Source organism: Canis lupus, chromosome 5 (assembly GCF_003254725.2).
Source record: "Canis lupus dingo isolate Sandy chromosome 5, ASM325472v2, whole genome shotgun sequence".
Classification (NCBI taxonomy): Eukaryota; Metazoa; Chordata; class Mammalia; order Carnivora; family Canidae; genus Canis; species Canis lupus.
This window is the reverse complement of record NC_064247.1, coordinates 16,839,344-16,856,779: the sequence shown is the minus strand read 5'-3', so window position 1 is coordinate 16,856,779 and position 17,436 is coordinate 16,839,344. Positions and strand designations below refer to the sequence as shown.

Below are 17,436 nucleotides of genomic sequence, written 5' to 3'. Positions count from 1 at the left end.
CACTGTTTGGCATGCCTGTGAATGACAGTGTTTTAAATTGAATTAAGATTTTAATATTCTATTTTCCTGCTTTCTTCCCCCCTCACACGCTAATCAAAGTCAGATTTGGCAACCAGAGGGAGGGCGGGGAGGCGGTTGGCAGGCACTGGACTTGGCCTGCTCCTCACTCCTGAGAACGAAGCTGGGAGGGGGACGCCCCAAACCTGGCACCTGAGGGGTTAACCCAGCTTTGCCTAAGGAGTAGAGGGAAGCAATGAGAGAGGAGTGGGCAAAGGCAGCTGGGGAGGGGGGCATCAGCCCAGCTCAGCAGTGCCGGAGATCAAGAAAAGCACTTTCATTTTTTGTCCAAACAGGCTGCTTTTTGCAAGAAGTTAGAGAGCACATTATAGGCCAGTAATTGATCCCTGGTTACTAGTCTAGGTTAGCTTTGATGGCTCAGGGTCCCCCAGGTAGAGAAGCGGCTGGAACAGTCCAAAACCCATTGCCATTCTTTGGACAGACTGAGAAAACAAATGTCCGCAGTTGAGTTGTGCTCCCCTCCCCCCTCTATAGCCACAGGCTGTCCACACACCAGCAGGCCCTCTGCCAGGGCTGGGCACTTCACACAAGTGTGCCAGAGAGTGTGGGCTTCAAGCCAACAAGCGACAACAGGCAGGGGGCCTCGCTGGCCTCTGTCAGGGCAAGCCCCCCTCTGACCATCCCAGGAATCCTGTTCCAGCCCCATCTCCCCACAACTAGGCCTGCCTTTCCTGTTGCCATGGTAATCCCTGTGGCTGCCCTGGATACCCATTGCTGCTCCAGAATTCTCTGCTCAGGCAGGGCAGCCCTCCCCACAGCCTGATTAGAACACCTCCCCTTTTACCATCACTGAGGACAAAGAGTAAGGAGCTGGTGTATGATCACCAACACGTGGTCTGCAAAGTTAGACATTGCCTTTCCCTTAAGGTGAGTAGGGAGAGAAGATGGGGACATGGGAGCTGGTATGAGCCGGTAGCCAGGACATTGTGGCTGGGGAGGGGGGATCAGACTCCTCTCAGCAATCAAGGCTTTCCCCAGGCCAGAGGAGAGGAAGGACCCCCATCCTTCTACAGAAAACCCTTCCTCCCACAAGGAATAAGGTCTCCCAACTCTGCACTTCAAACTCAAGAGAGGGAAGCCCCCTAGGTGAGGAAGAAATGGGGTTTTGCTGCCTGAGTTAAGAACTAGATGAGGAGAGAGGGTTAGAAGTTTCCAGGAAAGCCCTTCTTTTTCATGGGACTCCATGGCTGGTCTGTATTCTCCACCTGCAAGTCAGGCAACGAAGATCCTAGGCATTCCCACCGTCCCCTCTGATACAGGGTGTCCCTGGGCTGACCTATGAGCCCTCTTGCCAATCTATCTAGGCAGACAGCAGCCTCGGGAGCTGGCAATACCACAAACCCACTTGCCCATCATTGTCTGAAGGAAGGGGCAGGACAAAAACTGCCAGAATTCAGGAGACTCACAGTCTATAATCCAGGAATTACAGGGAGCTTTGGAGAAACCAGGCCCCCCCCAGGGCTTTGGGCTTTGTCCCCAGCTCCACTGGAAGGAGCACACAGTCTTCTCATCACTTTGTAAATCAGACCCAAGTGAGCCCAGATCTCATGTCGGCCACATTGTCAGCAGGGGACAACATCTTTACCACAGCCACCTTTACCCACTGCATCCAGCCTCTGCTCCCCAGCCTTGTCCTCCCACAGTCCCTCAACAGGGAGGGCGGAAGAGAGTTTCTCCAAGGCAGCAAGACCTTCACACATAGTTGGTGCCACAGCAGCCTCTGCTGGCTGCCTCCGCCTTCCACACCTTCCCTAGGGATGAAAGCAAGGCCAGCCGGCCCTCAGAACTACGCTCACCATGAATTCCAGTTTACCTGGGACAGTCCTGGTTTACACCTGTTGTCCCAACATAATTATTAATAGCACAGGTATGCTCACACAGGCACACTCAGAAATGTCCCAGTTTGTACAATAAATTAAATGGTCTCTCTAATCACAGGCAAGTGTAGGGTCCGAGAAAGTCTGGGAAGGGGGGAAGTGAAGAAGCTCTGGGCATAGAGACAGGCAACCTCCTCTCAGTCCCCAACCAGAGAAGAAGCTACTCCCTTTCAAGTCAGCACCAGGAGCAAAAGTCAGAGCCCCTGCCCTGGGCCAGAGCCCTGGCATCTCAAAATCCAGCTTGGGGAGAGGGGATGCAGATCTTTCCCAAAGCGGGGGATTGCCTGACAGATGGAACAGAAAAAAGAAGGTAGAAGAGCCAGCTCAGCAAAAACATACAAGCCTGAGGGAATAAAATGCTACCTTATTACATGTGTCCTGCAAATGGCACCATGGAGCAGTGTGCATCAGCCCATCCACATTGCAGTAGGGCAGTCCCATCCAGCTGGTTGCCTGGTACTGCCCTGGAGTATGCTCTCTGCCTTTCCCAAAGGCCCACCTAGATTGCAAAGCCCCTCTCTCCTCCTTACCCTGCTCTTCACCTGCTTTCCCCCAGCTAACTCCCTAGACTGAATTGCAAAATCAATAAAGACATTTCACAAGCCCTCCCATCCCCAACCAAAGAGATGAGGAAGAGAAATCAGAAAGTCAGCCCCAGGATACCTGAGCTGTTATCCCTTTCGCTATCACTCAAAGAAGTTAATGTAAATTAGCAGCAGAGTAATATACAAATAAATGCCTACTAACTACATCAGGAACTGATAGTTGTGCATTTGGGGGACTCGGCAGCAATAGTCCCCACTCCATAGCCATTCTAACAGATGTGAGGTGATATCTGATTGTGGTTTTGATTTGCATTTCCCTGATGATTAGTGATATTGAGCTTTTTTTTTATGAGTCTGCTGGCCACCTGTATATCTTCTTTGGAAAAATGTCTATTCAGATCCTCTGCCCATTTTTTAATTGGATTTTTTTTTTTTTTTTTTTGCTGTTGAGTTGCATGACTTCTTTATATATTTTGAATATCAACCCTTTATGAGATACATAATTTGCAAATATCTGCTCCCATTCGGTAGGTGGCCTTTTCATTTTATTGATGGTTTCCTTTGCTGTGCAGAAGCTTTTTAGTTTGATGTAGTCCCACTTGTTTATTTTTTATTTTGTTGCCTTTGCTTTTGGAGTCAGATAACAAAATCATCACCAAGACCGATGTCAAGGAGCTTATGTGTGTTTTCTTCAAGAGACTTATGATTTAAGGTCTTACACTGAAGTCTTTAATCCCTTTTGAGTTAATTTTGGTGAATGGCATAAGAGTATCCTAGTATCTTTTGCATGTTGCTGTCCAGTTTTCCCAACACCAGTTGTTGAAAAGTCTATCTTTTCCCCATTGCATATTTTTGCCTCCTTGTTGGAAATCAATTGGCCATATATATGTGAGTTTATTTCTGAGCTCTCTATTCTGTTCCATTGATCTATATGTCTCTTTTTATGCTGATTCCATACTGTCTTGATTACTATAGCTCTGTGATATAGTTTGACGTCGTGGAGTGTGATGCTTGCACAATCTTCTCTTGAAAGACTGCTTTGGCAATTCGGAGTCTTTTCTGGTTCCACATAAATTTCAAGATAGTTGTTCTGTTTCTGTGAAAAATGCCATTGGAACTTCAATAGGCATTGCTCTGAATCTATAGATTGTTTGGAATACCATAAGCATTATGACAATATGAATTCTTCCAATCCATGAGCACAGAATATCTTGCCATTTATTTGTGTCTTCTTCAATTTCTTTCATCAATGTCTTATAATTTTCAGTGTATAGGTCTTTCATCTCCTTGGTGAATTTATTCCTAAATTTATTCCTAGGTGTTTTATTCTCTCTGATGCAACTATAAATGGGATTTTTAAAAAGATTTTATTTATTCATTTGAGCAAGAGAGAGTGAGCAAGAGAGAACACAAGCCAGGGAGAGAGGCAGAGGGAGAGGGAGAAGCAGACTCCCCACTGAGCAGGCAGCCTGATGTGGGGTTCAATCCCAGGACCCTGGGATCATGACCTGAGCTGAAGATGCTAACCAACTGAGCCACCCAGGCACCCCAGGATTGTTTTCTTAACATCTCTTTCTGTTAGTTTGCTGCTAGTGTTTGGAAATGCAACAGAATTTTATATACAGGTTTTGTATCCTGTGACTTGACTACATTTGTTTATTCTAATAGTGTTTTTTTATTCTAATAGTGTTTTGATGGAGTCTTTTGGGTTTTATAAAATCATGTCATCCTCAAATAGTGACAGTTTTACTTCTTCCTAATTTGGATGCCTTTTATTTCCTTTTCTTCCTTAACTCCTCTAGCTAGAACTTCCAATACTAGTTTAATAAAAATGGCAAGAGTGAATCTCCTGGTCTCGTTCATCTCAAGAGGAAAAGCTTTTAGCTCTTAACCATTGCATATAATGTTGGTTGTGGGCTTGTCATATGAGGCCTTTATTATGTTGAGGTACATTGCATCTATACCCACCTTGTTGAGAGTTTTTAATCATGAATCAATGCTGAATTTTGTCAAATGCTTTTTTCTGTATTTATTAAGATGATCATATGATCTTTATCCTTCATTTTGTTAATGTGGTATACATGTTGATCTGTGGATATCAAACCATCCTTATAATGATGGAATAAATCCCACTGATCATAGTGTGTAATTTTTTTAAAATGTATTGTTGAATTCAGCTTGGTAACATTTTGTTGAGGATGTTTTCATCTATGTTCACCAGAGCTGCTTTCCTTGGTGTGTCCTTATCAGTTTTGGTATCAGAGCAGTACCAGCCTTGTAAAATGACATTGGAGAGGTTCCCTTCTCTTCAATCAATTCATATTTTTCTGTTTAGTCTCTGAAGTTTGTATGTTTCTAGGAACTTAACCATTTTTTTCTATGTTGTCCAATTTGTTAGTGTGTAACTGTTCAGAGTAGACTCTTACTATGCTTTGTATTTGTAGTATCAGTTGTACTGTCTCCTCTTTCATTTCTGATTTTATTTGAGCCCTCTCTCTTTTATTCTTGGTAAGCTTAGCTAAAAGTTTATCAGTTTTGTTTCAAAGAACTAGCTCTTAGTTTTGCTGATCTTTTATATTATCTTTTTAGTCTCTATTTCATTTATTTTTTTTTTAAGATTTTATTTATTTATTCATAGAGATGCAGAGAGAGAGAGAGAGGCAGAGACACAGGCAGAGGGAGAAGCAGGCTTCATGCAGGGAGCCCGATGTGGAACTCGATCCAGGGTCTCCAGATCACGCCCTGGGCTGCAGGCGGCGCTAAACCGCTGCGTCACCGGGGCTGCCCCTCTATTTCATTTATTACCACTCTGGTCTGTAACTTCCTTCCTTCTAATAACTTTGGGCTTCATTCATTCTTTTTCTTGTTCCTTGAAGTGTAGTCTAATTTGAGATTTTTCTTATTTCTTGCATGTGCCACTATGAGCTTTCCTCTTAGAACTGTTTTTGCTGCATCCCTTAAATTTTGGGATGTTGTATTTCCATTTACATTTGACTCATGTATGTTTTTATTCCTCCTTTGACTTCTTTGTTGACCCATGGCTGTGCAATATAGCCTGTTGTTCAGTGTCGACATATTTGTGCTTTTTGCAGTTTTCTTCTTGTAGTTAATTTCTAGTTTCATACCATAGTGGTCAGAAAAGATCCTTGATATATCAATCTTCTCAAATTTATTAAGACTTGTTTTGTAGCCTACTATATCATTTATCCTGGGGAATGTTCCACATGCCCTTAAGAAAAATGTGTATTCTGTTGCTTTGAGATGGGATGTTCTGTACATATCTATTAAGTCCATCTGATCTAATGTGTCATTTAAGGCCAATGTTTCCTTATTGATTTTCTGTCTGGATGATCTACCCATTGGTGTAAGTGGGGTAGTAAAGTCCCCCTCTATTATTATATTGCTGTCTATTTCTGCCTTCAGGTCTGTTAATATTTGTTTATAGATTTAGATGATCCTATGTTGAGTGCATAAATATTTACAAATGTTACATAAATAGGAAGCATTTAATTCAGCCACTCTGCCTGTAGCAAGGAAGCCAGGGAAAACTCCACAGAGGAAATACTTGAGCTGGGCCCTAAAAGATAAGTAAGGTTCTGCCGTTGAGGGGGGCGGGGTACAGAACAGCAGAAGCATCTTGGAAAAGCAAAGAGATCTGAATCGGGATCCCTGGGTGGCGCAGCGGTTTGGCGCCTGCCTTTGGCCCCGGGCGCGATCCTGGAGACCCGGGATCGAATCCCACGTCGGGCTCCCGGTGCATGGAGCCTGCTTCTCCCTCTGCCTATGTCTCTGCCTCTCTCTCTCTCTGTGTGTGACTGTCATAAATAAATAAAGAAAAAAATATTTAAAAAAAAAAAAAAAGATCTGAATCAGTGTTGTTTGATCAGAGAAGTGAGAAGTCCAGCGAGTCCAGGGAAGGGGTCAATAGGTCAGGTCACAAAAGACCTTGAAGAGATGCTGAGGAGACTGGACACATCCTGTAAATAAAGGCCGCCTCCTCAATTGCCTCCCACGTGACTCTAGATACATTCCTATCTTCAGTCTCCCCCCATCAATACTGTGATAATTATGCTTTCCCTATCCTGTTCCCTATCCTGTATCCTGTTTGAAAGCTACAAACTCCCTGTCACTGGGACTGGATTGGCTGGGAGAGCCACTCCATGAATATCTGACAGGAGGTCTATGTGCTAATTAATTTATCTAATGTTGCATATTTGACCATCAATTATTAGCCCTGCTAATCAGAGACTTCCACTAAAATGCTGGGGGGAGCATCCTGAAGGTAATGAACCAACTTTGGCCTACTAACCCAGAGTAACCATCTCAAGATTCATTCATTCATTCATACATTTGGACAAAGAGCATAGGCTTTGGTAGGTCTGTGGTCTTCAGCCTCAGTCTCCTTGTCTACTAATGGAAATACTGGCATCAGATTTGAGTTTTTATGAAATTAATATATAGAGAGTGCTATATTAATATATAGCTCATAGTGGCACTAAATAAATGACAGCTATTAGTTCTGAGGTATAGTATCTTGGGCCAGGAGCTGGAGATTTGAAAGTGAGTAAAAGGTCTAAGAAAATAAGAATATAAATAAGAATAAGAAATTGACTAAGAGTCCTGGCCACAGGACCTCACAAGCCACAAAACAGTATGATGAGTGTTGAGCACAAAGTGCCATGAAAACTCAGAGAAAGGCCAAATTGGTACGTTCACTACTTAAAGCAGTAGCATGAGTTTGCATTATAAGTTCCTAAGCGGAATTGAGCAAACAGGGCCTCTCTAGCCCCTGCCATATACCCTAGAGGTCTCCCAGCACTTGGAGTGGTTGCTTGACTTTGTCTTTGCAAAAGTTTCTCTAAAGTCCACGTTGAAAGACTTTCCAATTAGTAACTAAGATGGGGAACTAGCATGAGACCATGTTGGTTGAGCTAATCTGAACCTTAAGAGAAGGAATGAGCCTAGAAAACACCCATTCTAGCTTTGTCCTCTCCTGCACCAAGAAAAACCAGGACAAGGCCCACCATCCCATTACCTTACGTGTTGAGAAAGTGTCAAAGAGCAAGAAAGTGGGATTTCTAGATGCTGAAGGTAACTACACTGGAAGAAATGCCAACTGCACAAGTAGGTAACAGGGGTAATGTGGTTCCATCTCCTCTAGTAATACATGTAAAGGAGCAGTGGAAACATCTGACAATAGTTTTCTCAGTGGGAAGCAATGATGGGATGTGGTCACCATGGGAGCTAATCCCACCTTAAATATATTGATTACAATACAGTATCTAGACTCAGGGAAGTAACAGTCCTATTGTACTCTGATCAGAATGCCCTGGGTCTTTAGACCCAAGCCACGTGCTATACTTTAAAGGGGACAAACTGGAATGGCTATAGAGAAGGTAGTACATGACTCAAAGTCATGGTGGAACAAACTAGAAAACAAAAGAATGGGTCCAGCAGCTTTCTTATAATGTCAATATAACTGTGACATTACTTCCTGCTCATAAAGGATGTGCCACAATTAAGGGGGGAAATATCTTACTATCAGCTACTTAAGCATCATGAATCCCAGAGATTGTCCCTCAGTTCCTGCCTTTCAGGTTCATGTGATACTCCCCAACACACAGCACCTGCAGGACGGCAGGGCTCAAGAACAGTTCCTCTTGTCCATTCAGTCTGTCTCAGAGTTTATGTATGACTCTAGGACCCACCTTGAATCCACCCTCAAATCTGGTGTATGTTCACTGTGAACATACATCCAGGCCCTCTGCACTGAAGACCTCAGCCCTCTCTTATAGTCCTTCATTCTTTTCCTCCCACTTCCTCCTCTTGTGTCAGCCTCTAGCTGACTTGTCATACTTGGTTCTGCTGCTGGGTTGGGGATGGAGGAGAGGGAAGAGGCCCTATGTGAAATGTCTACAGACACAATTAGACCCCCTATGTATAAAGATTAATTTCCTACTACCTTTTAGGCAAAAATTGCTTCCTATCTAGTACAAGTTTCAATACAAAACTCTCCTCCTATGACCTTAATCTTGTGATTCCAGAAGAGAAGGAAAAATTTATACCAACACATCTAAAATGTTGTCAGATAGAAAAGGGGTTATTAGTTTGTTTTCATAAGCCCCAAGATGGATCATTCAGGCAAATGGTGAAGCCCAGGGGACCATAACAGCCAATAGCTAGAGTTGCCCAAGAATGAACTACATATCGAGGAGGTGGTGACAGGTTGGAAAGTATTCAAATGTGGGTGAGAATGGCACTTTGATTTGCCAGGGTATTCCAGCAGGGAGTAGATGGGAGAATCAGATCTCCTTAAGACCCTAACTTTGATTCTAGGATTCATATAATTAGCAGTGTATTTCCATAGGACCAAAGGTTGGGATAGCAGCTGAACTGCTAGTAAAATGATGGAAATACTTCTAAATTAATTGGTGTGGGGAAAGTCACGAATAGAAGTCCTTTATGGAATCCTCCACTTCTGAGATTCCTATTTTGTGATTCCAAGGTCTGAAAGAGTGTCAGCTACTGGCCAAATCTATACAGCTGATAAGATGCAGGTCAACTTTCTGTCTCAGGACAACGGGTGTGTGTGTGTGTCTCGCATGGGGAGTGGAGATGAGGATAGAAAACAATAAACATTTGCTGAAGGGCTAGGGCATGGGCACATATGCACATACACATGTACACACACATCTCCCACACACAGTGAGGATCCAGAGTTGGACTTGAGGCTGGTGGCAGAGATAAGATCCAACAACCTTGAGGCCTGACCAATCACACAATCACCCACCCTGCCCCCCTCCAGCTACTAGTCCTAGGAGTCTGTTGTTAGGGTAACAGTGGCTTCCACCTCCTCTCTCAAAGCCAGTAGGATGGCTTTCATATTCAATAAGGAAGACCAGGGCAGCCTAAGACACTAAAGCTCAGAACCAATGCCAATCTGCCAAAGTACAAGCACTCATTCAGGAGCTGGGAACAGAAGGTAGGGCTGAGCAAGGAGGCTACTGTGATCACAACCCAGAAAGCCAGAGGATACAGTGCCCACCTTCAGCCATCTCTGTGGGTTCTGCGATTATGGCTAAGTGTCCTCTGGTTACCCCCTACTCAGCATCCCCCTTCTCACTCCCCTTCTACCTGTCCCCAAAGCTCCTGCTGTCTGCTTCTGTTCTTCTAATATAGGTTGACAGGAAGAAGACACAGGACACTTCCTGTCCTGGGTACTGCTCTGGCTCAGTGCATGCTCAGACCTCAACGGTTCAAGGACAGGCCTCCCCATAGAGTTATTTTTACCTGCTCCCCACTACCACTGCAGCCCCTCAACATCAACTGTAGGTAAAATGGCCCTTTGGTAGGTCTTTTGTCCATCCTGCAGGACACCACACACCCTACCCTGCTGCCAGTCAAAAACGCTTTTTCTTCACCAACCGAAAACTGCTTCCCAAAGGGCAGCAGTTCCTTCTCTCCCAATCTCCCACCCACCCTTTGAGCTAAAATGCTGAGTCCCAGTGTGGCCTGTGCAGGAGCCAGCCCTCCTCCCCCCTCTCCCTGAAAGAGTGTCAGCTACTGGCAACCCCCTGTGGAGGGGCTTCCAGAGGTCCCAAGGGATACACTCCTGCAACTTTTAAAGTAGCAGGGGAGCAAACCTCTGACTCAGGTCCAACCCTCTCATGCTTCTTTTTCTTCTGCCTCTTAGGAAACATAGACACAGCAACAGCACCAAGCCCTGGGGGCGGGAGACCCCTTTCCAGAGTTCAGCTGGTCAACTGGTAAGTCCAATACTAACCAATGTCATTGTAAGCCACCCCTCTCACAACCAGCATTAGTTTTAAAGCCTAAATAAACAAACAAGCAAACCTGAAATGCTCATTAAAAATAACTGCTTTTTTTTTTCTTCTTTTTTTCACAAACTCCAAAATAACTGCTTTTGAAATGCCACATGCCCTTATGCAGAGAAAGCATCCTCCCCACCCTAGACTTCCTGCCCAATTCCTACTGCTCAGGACTCAGACTCAATTTAGGTACTGTCTGAACACCATGGCCATAGGCAGCACCCCAGCTCTGCCCTCAGGGGAGAGTGGGGGTAACGCGTAAGGGTAGAAGGCTAGATTGGCAGAAGGTAAATGGGTACGCCTCACTGGAATAAGCAGATCACTCCTCCTCCCCCTGCTCTGGATAGCCTCTCTCCAGGGCATGGACGACTCTGCCCATTTGACCACCCTTCTTCAAATAGCACAGCCCTCAATCCCACTCAGCAAGACACACTGGCTCTCCAAACCCAGCCAGAGAACAGCCATCCTGATATTCAGGTAAGGTAGGGAGGGAGAGGGGAGCCAAAAGGGACTCAAGCCATTGACAGAGCAGAAACACTCTGAAGTATCTTAATGTTAACAGCTTAAGAGAAGATACTATTTATAAAGCACCTCCTACATGCCAGACACTATGCTACTTTATTTCAGATCCTCTCAATAAACCAGAAAGTGAGTTTACAAATAAGGAAACTGGCTCAGAGAAGTGAAGTAACTTGCTAGAAAATAGCACCTGCCTAGTCTTTGATGACCTCTCACTCTAGGAGACTGACCCCCCCCCCCACTTCCCCTATTCATGATGGGGAGATAAGAAGGACCCCTCTAAACAAAAAGGCAAATGTTAACTTCCCACTTTGGGGAAGCAGCAGCAGAGGGGTTGCTTTGCAGGAGTCTGAAGCCCAGGAGGAAATAGCCCCAGGAGATATTATATACCACCTGGAGCCCCTTTCCAAGGTTCCACTCCAGACACAGCCCACAGGCTACTTCAGCCAGTCCTACAAGCCTCAGTGGTCTCCCTTCAGTGCAACCTATGGAGATTGTTACAAGCCCTGGAGAATAGAGCCTGTGACTTACCATGGGAAGAAGTCCTCCCATTCAGGTGAGTCTTAGCCTGGCAGCAGAAGGGTATAAAACCCTCTGTTCCCAACCCACCCACTTCATCCTACCCAGGGGCACTCCCATCCCCCAGGCAGATCCCAGGGGTGGGAACCCCAGCCCAGGAGAAGACAATAAGCAGCAAGGGCCCCAGTGCAGTCTCTTCATGAGCACTTCAGGCAGTATTTGGCTACAAGGTCAGCTGGGACCACTCTGAGAGAGTGCCATACCAATAACCCCATCCTAGCCTCCCCTCCTTCCTGTGTAGGCTGGACCAGTGGGCAGCCCTGTCGTTCAGGCTTTCAAAGCTCAGGTAATCAAAAAAGGGGTAGGAGGATAATCTGGATTCCACACTAAGTTCTTTAGTTCTGGTCTTGGGGAAACAACCCTGAAGCTCAGAGTGGTGGAAGAGGTGACGCCCTTACATTTGTGTCTATTATTCCCATTATGAAAAGTTTAAATAGAGCCAGCTGTGCAGGAGCCAAGGCAGGGGTCCAGATCCCCACCTCTACTCTCAAGACTGTCCCACACAGAAGAGGCCCTCTGCATACTTTCTCACTCCCCTCAGGTGACTACCACATGATCACTACTCATCAGATTTCCTTCCAGAACCCTCTTCTTGGCCAATCAATGCTCCCAGTTCACATTCAGGGCAGAAAAATAGCACCAGTAGTGCGTCCAGGCTACATGGAGTATATCAGCCAATACCAGAGGAACTTCCAGGCCTCAGGGTGGAATCAAGTCCTCAGAACTGACCCAAACAAAAACAATCAGGGGATTAAGTGAGTAACCAGAACTCTTGGCAAGCTGCGGGGTTGCTGTGGAGGAAGGGGCTAGAGAAAGGTACAGAGAGTTTCCAACTTATGATGGTCTGACTTACAATTTTTCAACTTGATGATAGTGAAAAAGTGATATGCATTCAGTAGAAACCGTACTTCCAGTCTTGAATCTGGATATTTTCCTGGGCTAGCAATACACAGTACAATACTCTCTGGTGATGCTGAGCAGTGGCAGCGAACCACAGCTCTCAGTCAGCCCTGCAGTCAGGAGGGTCAACAACCAAGGCTTTGACCACCTTTCTGCATGCATGCAAACATTCTGGTTTTCACTTTCAATACTATTCAATAAGCTACACAAGCTATCCAACACTTTATTATAAAATAGGCTTTGTGTCAGATGATGCTGCCCATCTGTAGGCTAATAATAAGTGTGCTGAGCACATTTGAGGTAGGCTAAGTTAAGCTATGACGTTGAGTAGGTAAGGTGCATCAAATCCAATTCCACTTCTAATGTTTTCAACTTACAATAGCTTTAAGGAGATGTAACCTCATCATAAGTCAAGGAAGATCTGTAATAATTCAGAACTCAGTCTTCTGTCCAATTCAGAGACATAGCTATAGAAGGCAACAAAGCAAAGGACTAATTGTTTCAGAATCTTGGATCTCCAACTAGTTCAGATTTATTTCCCTCACTTCACGTATCTGGGCCAGGCCAAACTGCACGCTGTTCATAACTGGGGGTCAGTCTCCCCACCTCCACATCTCTGGGAGATGTGAGCTCTAATTGTAAGCCAAGAGGTAGAGTAGCCAGGCTTTTCCAGTCCTCAAGAAACCACAGAGAATCAGGCACACTACTTGCCCAGCCTTGTCCTGGCTTCTCACCTATTAAAGCCTGCTTGCTCTGGGGGCTCAGGATGGCCCTCTAGCTCCCTCTGACTCATCCCTGAAAGGTTAGAAGGCTCCAGTGCAAAGCCAGGAATATGCGCGCACGCAGTGCCATACAAATGTTACAGAAATGGAGTCCTATTTCAAAGTGGTGGAGAAAAGGACAGCCTTCACTAGGAAGGGAGCAGGGGTGCCAGCCTAGCAAATACAACAGCTCTTCACCCCCTACCCCAACACACACACTTCCAAGTTCATTTCCTAAGAGCACATTCTCTCAGCCATAGCTGAAACCCCTCTAGCTGCCTACTCTAGAACCCTCTAGAGATGCTCTCCATTGCCCTATCCTTTGACTGCAGGTGTTGGACCCTCTCTGCTGGCTCTTAGCATGGTAACTGGGGAGTATGAAAAGAAACAGATAAAGCAAAATTTTATTTTCAGGGAAGAAATAAATTTGTATTTGAAATTACCTGAAAATACGCTGTATAGTTTAGGCAGACACACAAATGAAAAGCGAAAAAAAAAAACAAACAACAACAACAACAACAACATGTAGATGGCAAGGTGCCCCCCTCTATTTGGTATGCCTGGATTGGTTCATAGGTATAGATTCCGACTTGTAGAAATGTTTTTACCCTATGCAGCAAATATATCCAGGCTGTGCAGAAAGACACTGGCTGGCAGCCCACTATGCATCAGCATCAGAAGCCGAGATGGCTGAGGCAGGAGATGACCATCCTGGGTAGGAAAAGCACTGCCAAGTTTGATGGAGACACAGTGACCAGGGTAAAGTGCCCAAGCTCTCTGTCAAGAGGTAATCAGCATGAGGGTCTTACCACTCCCTCAACCCAAGGAAGGGAGCAAGGGTAGACAGGGAACAAGGGGGAAAGTTTAGCCTGCCAGATCACCTCAACCCTACTATTCTTGGGAAATCCAAAAATTTTACTTTCCTGAATCTGCAGCCACTTACGGACTCTGATATCTGTCCCTGACCACAGAAGTGAGGTATGTATGCACTTAACATATGCTTGACACGCAGTAAGTACTTAACAAAAGATAGCAATTAGAATCATTATTATTATTATTTTCCCAGATATGCATTCCTCTCTTCCCAGATGCCTTACCTACCTCCTCCTAAAGCCCAGGTAAAACGGGTCAAGGGTAAGTGCCCCTCTAGCACACTCAGAGTCTTCAAAGCCAAGTTACAAACTGAAATTGCCAGCAAGCGCTTCTTCCAGGACGGCCGAACTCAGCCCAGGGTAGGCTGTGGAGACCCTTATCACAGAAGCCATGAGAAGCTGCCGGTAAGAAGTTCTGTTGTGGGCAGGGGACGGTCCCCTGGATTCCCCCCTTCACCTCTCACCTTGCAATGGGGCTGAGGGTGGGGGTGGGGTGACTGCTGGGAAAGGAGTCTGATGTTGAAATCCTGGATCTTTTCCAACTTAGAGTAATTCTGAGCAAGTTAACCTCTCTGCACAAATGTTTTCTCCTCTGCCAAAAGAAAAAGAAAACAAACCTTGCTTACTAAGCACCAGACATTGCATTTGTATGTGACTCCTTGTAACTCCTTAGCTGACAGCAGGTGCTGAGTAGAATATGCAGGGAGGGAAAGATTTACTCCTTTTTCAGCTGACTGCTCTCTGTCCCCTGGAAAGGGTGTTCACAGGCACCGACTGAGAATCAAACTACCCCCAGGATCTCCTACATGCCCTTGTTTTCTGAAAGGTTGAACCTGTGTAAGCCCAAGGTCAACAGCATCAAATGGGAGCCAAACACAATTTCTCTACAGAGCAAAGGAAAACATTCAGGTACAAAGGAAAGACTGAGTCTTCCCTGTCTGCAAATAGGAAAAAAAAAAAAAAAAAAACAACGTCATGGGGAAGACGCAACTCCGCTCCAGCCTGGTCCCGTTATATCTCTGCCTATTTTTACAGGCCAGTCCAGCTACCTGAAAGCCAGCTCTAGAAGAATTTATGGCAACAACAAGATTCAAAATTCCCAAATATAGTAATCATTGGAGGAAAGAAATTGCCCAAATAACCTATGCAAAAATGCACAGTTCAGGACACACATCTCTGAACCAACTCAAACTTAAAACTAAGGTCCCACAATAACTACTTCACAGTGTAGATTCAGCTTTCCCACTGGGATTTCCCAGTCACGTGCAAACCCTAATCCAGCTCTTTGAAACTAAATGAGCAAGGGTGAGTAAGCTACTTAGAAAGGAACGATGATGCACTGTGTGTCCTAGAAGGTCGGTGGTGTTACAAGACACCTGAGGGAAAAAAGAAGTCCAAGTGTTTCCCTCTAATTAATGAATGAATGGCAAAGCATCAAGACTTTTCTCAAGTCAGTACCATCAATTAATTACATTCTATTTGAGCTACGGTGTCTCCTCACTGCTTTTTTCCCCTTTACATTCTTTTTTTTTTTTTTAAGATTTTATTTATTTATTCATGAGAGACACTGAGAGAGAGAGGCAGAGACACAGGCAGAGGGATAAACAGGCTCCATGCAGGAAGCCTGATGTGGGACTCGAACCTGGGTCTCCAGGATTACACCCTGGGCCGAAGGCAGCGCTAAACCGCTGAGCCACCTGGGCTGCCCCCTTTACATTCTTTGAGGTTATAATTCACATACCATAAAATTCACCCTTTTAAGATGCAAAATCCAGGTGTTTTTAGTATTGCTCACTGCTGCTTAAATCTAAACTTCAGAGTGGAGGAAGTGGCACAGGAAAGGAAGGAAGACAGGAGTGTCTGAATTTGATTCAAACAAACCAAACCTGCCCTGTAGAGAAAGTATTCCAAAGCCTAAGGGAGACTCTGATCTAATCTAAATACCAGATCTCTCTCTTAAAAATATTTACCATATTGAAAACAGGGTTATATTTCTGGTTTTAAGGGACAGACAAGAAGTGGAAGAGGCAACTGAAAGTATTCCTGAGAGAGGCTAAGGCTTATTACTTTGAAAAACATGCATGAGACCCAGGGCCCTCCTTTCCCTCGTCAGGAAAAGGCATATCACACTGCCCTCTAGTAGCCAGCCTGGGGAATGACAGCCAGCCACCCGCTGGACAGGCTTGCAGGTCTCTGCCCTGGAGGACATGCGGTGCTCACACACACAAAGGCAGAGAAATCAGAGAGAAGGAATTTATCAATTTCACCAATGCCTACTAAACACAAAGCTCATCTACAAAGAACCTATTTGCTTCTCCTCCACCTCAGTCTTTGCTTAAAAATAGACAGATTCCTTTGTTAAGGGGAAAAAAAAGTGGTTTAAGGATTCCAAAAAAACGGAGTCTGTCTTACTTAGTCTAATTCAGGCTGCTATAACAAAACACCATAGGCTGGAGAGCTTAACATATAATTATTTCTCACAAGTCTGAAGGCTGGGAGTCCAAGATCAAGGCACTAGCAGACTGATTTGGTGTCTGACAAGGGCTGGCTTCCTTGTTGAGAGGTCAGCTCACTGTGTCCTAACATGGTAGAAAGAGCAAGGGAGCTCTCTGGAGTCTCTTTTTACAAGGTCGCTAATTTCATTCACGAGGCTCCACCCTCTCAGGACCTAAACACCTCCTACAGTTCCTACCTCCTAATAATACCATCACCTTGGGGTTAGGATTTCAACATGGGAATGTGGGGGGATAGGACACTCAGTCCATGACAGTTTCTTAACACAAGGTGTTCCTAAGAAAGTGTGGGGCCCTACTCAAATGAAGGTAAAAACCTAAACCCATATATGGAAATAAAACCCAGCTGTGTACAAGAATTGTGACAAAGGGCTAGGAGTTGAATGTACTCACTGCCACTTCTGGCCAAGGAAAGGAGATGGCTTACAAAACAGCTTGTAAAAGTATTAACTGTAAGTAGTAACTTACAGTAGGATCCAGGGCCGAGAGCCTATATTCACTGGGGCCTTTTCATAAAATAAGCTTTTTATTTTGGAAAAATTTAAACTTAGAGCAAGTTGTAAAGATAATATGCAGTTTTGTTACTCTCTAACTCAAAGCTCTTGACTGTTAAACTTCTTCTGTAACTATGGTACAACTGTCAAAACTAAGAAATTAATGATGGCACATTTCTAGGAAGTAAACTCTAGACTTTATTAGGATGTCACCAGTTTCACCACTAATCTTCTAACCTTGGATCTTTTTACAAAATGTTTATAGCAAGGAGCCAAAGGACCAGAAAGGCAGTGTGCAACCCAGACACTAGGTTCTAGTCCCAACTGTGCTTCATGCTAACTGTAGAACCTTAGAGCTTGTTTTCTGAGCTTGTCTCTTTTCTAACATACCTCCATCTCACAGATGCTGATTCTAGACATAAAGCTTACCCTCATCTCTATTCCCAAGCACTTCTCTGACAGCCACTGG

At 44.8% G+C, this 17,436-nt stretch overlaps 2 protein-coding genes across 33 annotated transcripts in view; one reads left to right on the top strand and one right to left on the bottom strand.

Moving 5' to 3' along the window:
• Positions 1-17,436, bottom strand: part of BUD13 (BUD13 homolog) — a 101,007-nt gene that overhangs the window by 48,318 nt on the left and 35,253 nt on the right. The gene's annotated exons all lie outside the window — the stretch shown is intronic.
• LOC112671284 (uncharacterized) lies at positions 783-15,447 on the top strand. 31 transcript variants are annotated; one of them, XR_007410671.1, is made up of 10 exons: positions 786-945; positions 10,194-10,266; positions 11,194-11,404; positions 11,969-12,182; positions 13,706-13,875; positions 14,024-14,066; positions 14,155-14,206; positions 14,300-14,365; positions 14,728-14,869; positions 14,996-15,447. XR_007410671.1 is itself a non-coding variant. In XM_025465426.3 (9 exons), exons 1-9 carry the CDS (start codon positions 896-898, stop codon positions 15,067-15,069), a joined length of 1,002 nt encoding a protein of 333 aa, XP_025321211.1. In that variant the 5' UTR covers positions 788-895; the 3' UTR covers positions 15,070-15,447. The 31 variants fall into 31 exon arrangements, 4 of the variants coding, with proteins under 4 accessions (XP_025321213.1, XP_025321212.1, XP_025321211.1 ...); XR_007410665.1 differs by having other exon boundaries at positions 788-945; positions 13,706-13,847; positions 14,717-14,869; XR_007410664.1 differs by having other exon boundaries at positions 788-945; positions 14,717-14,869.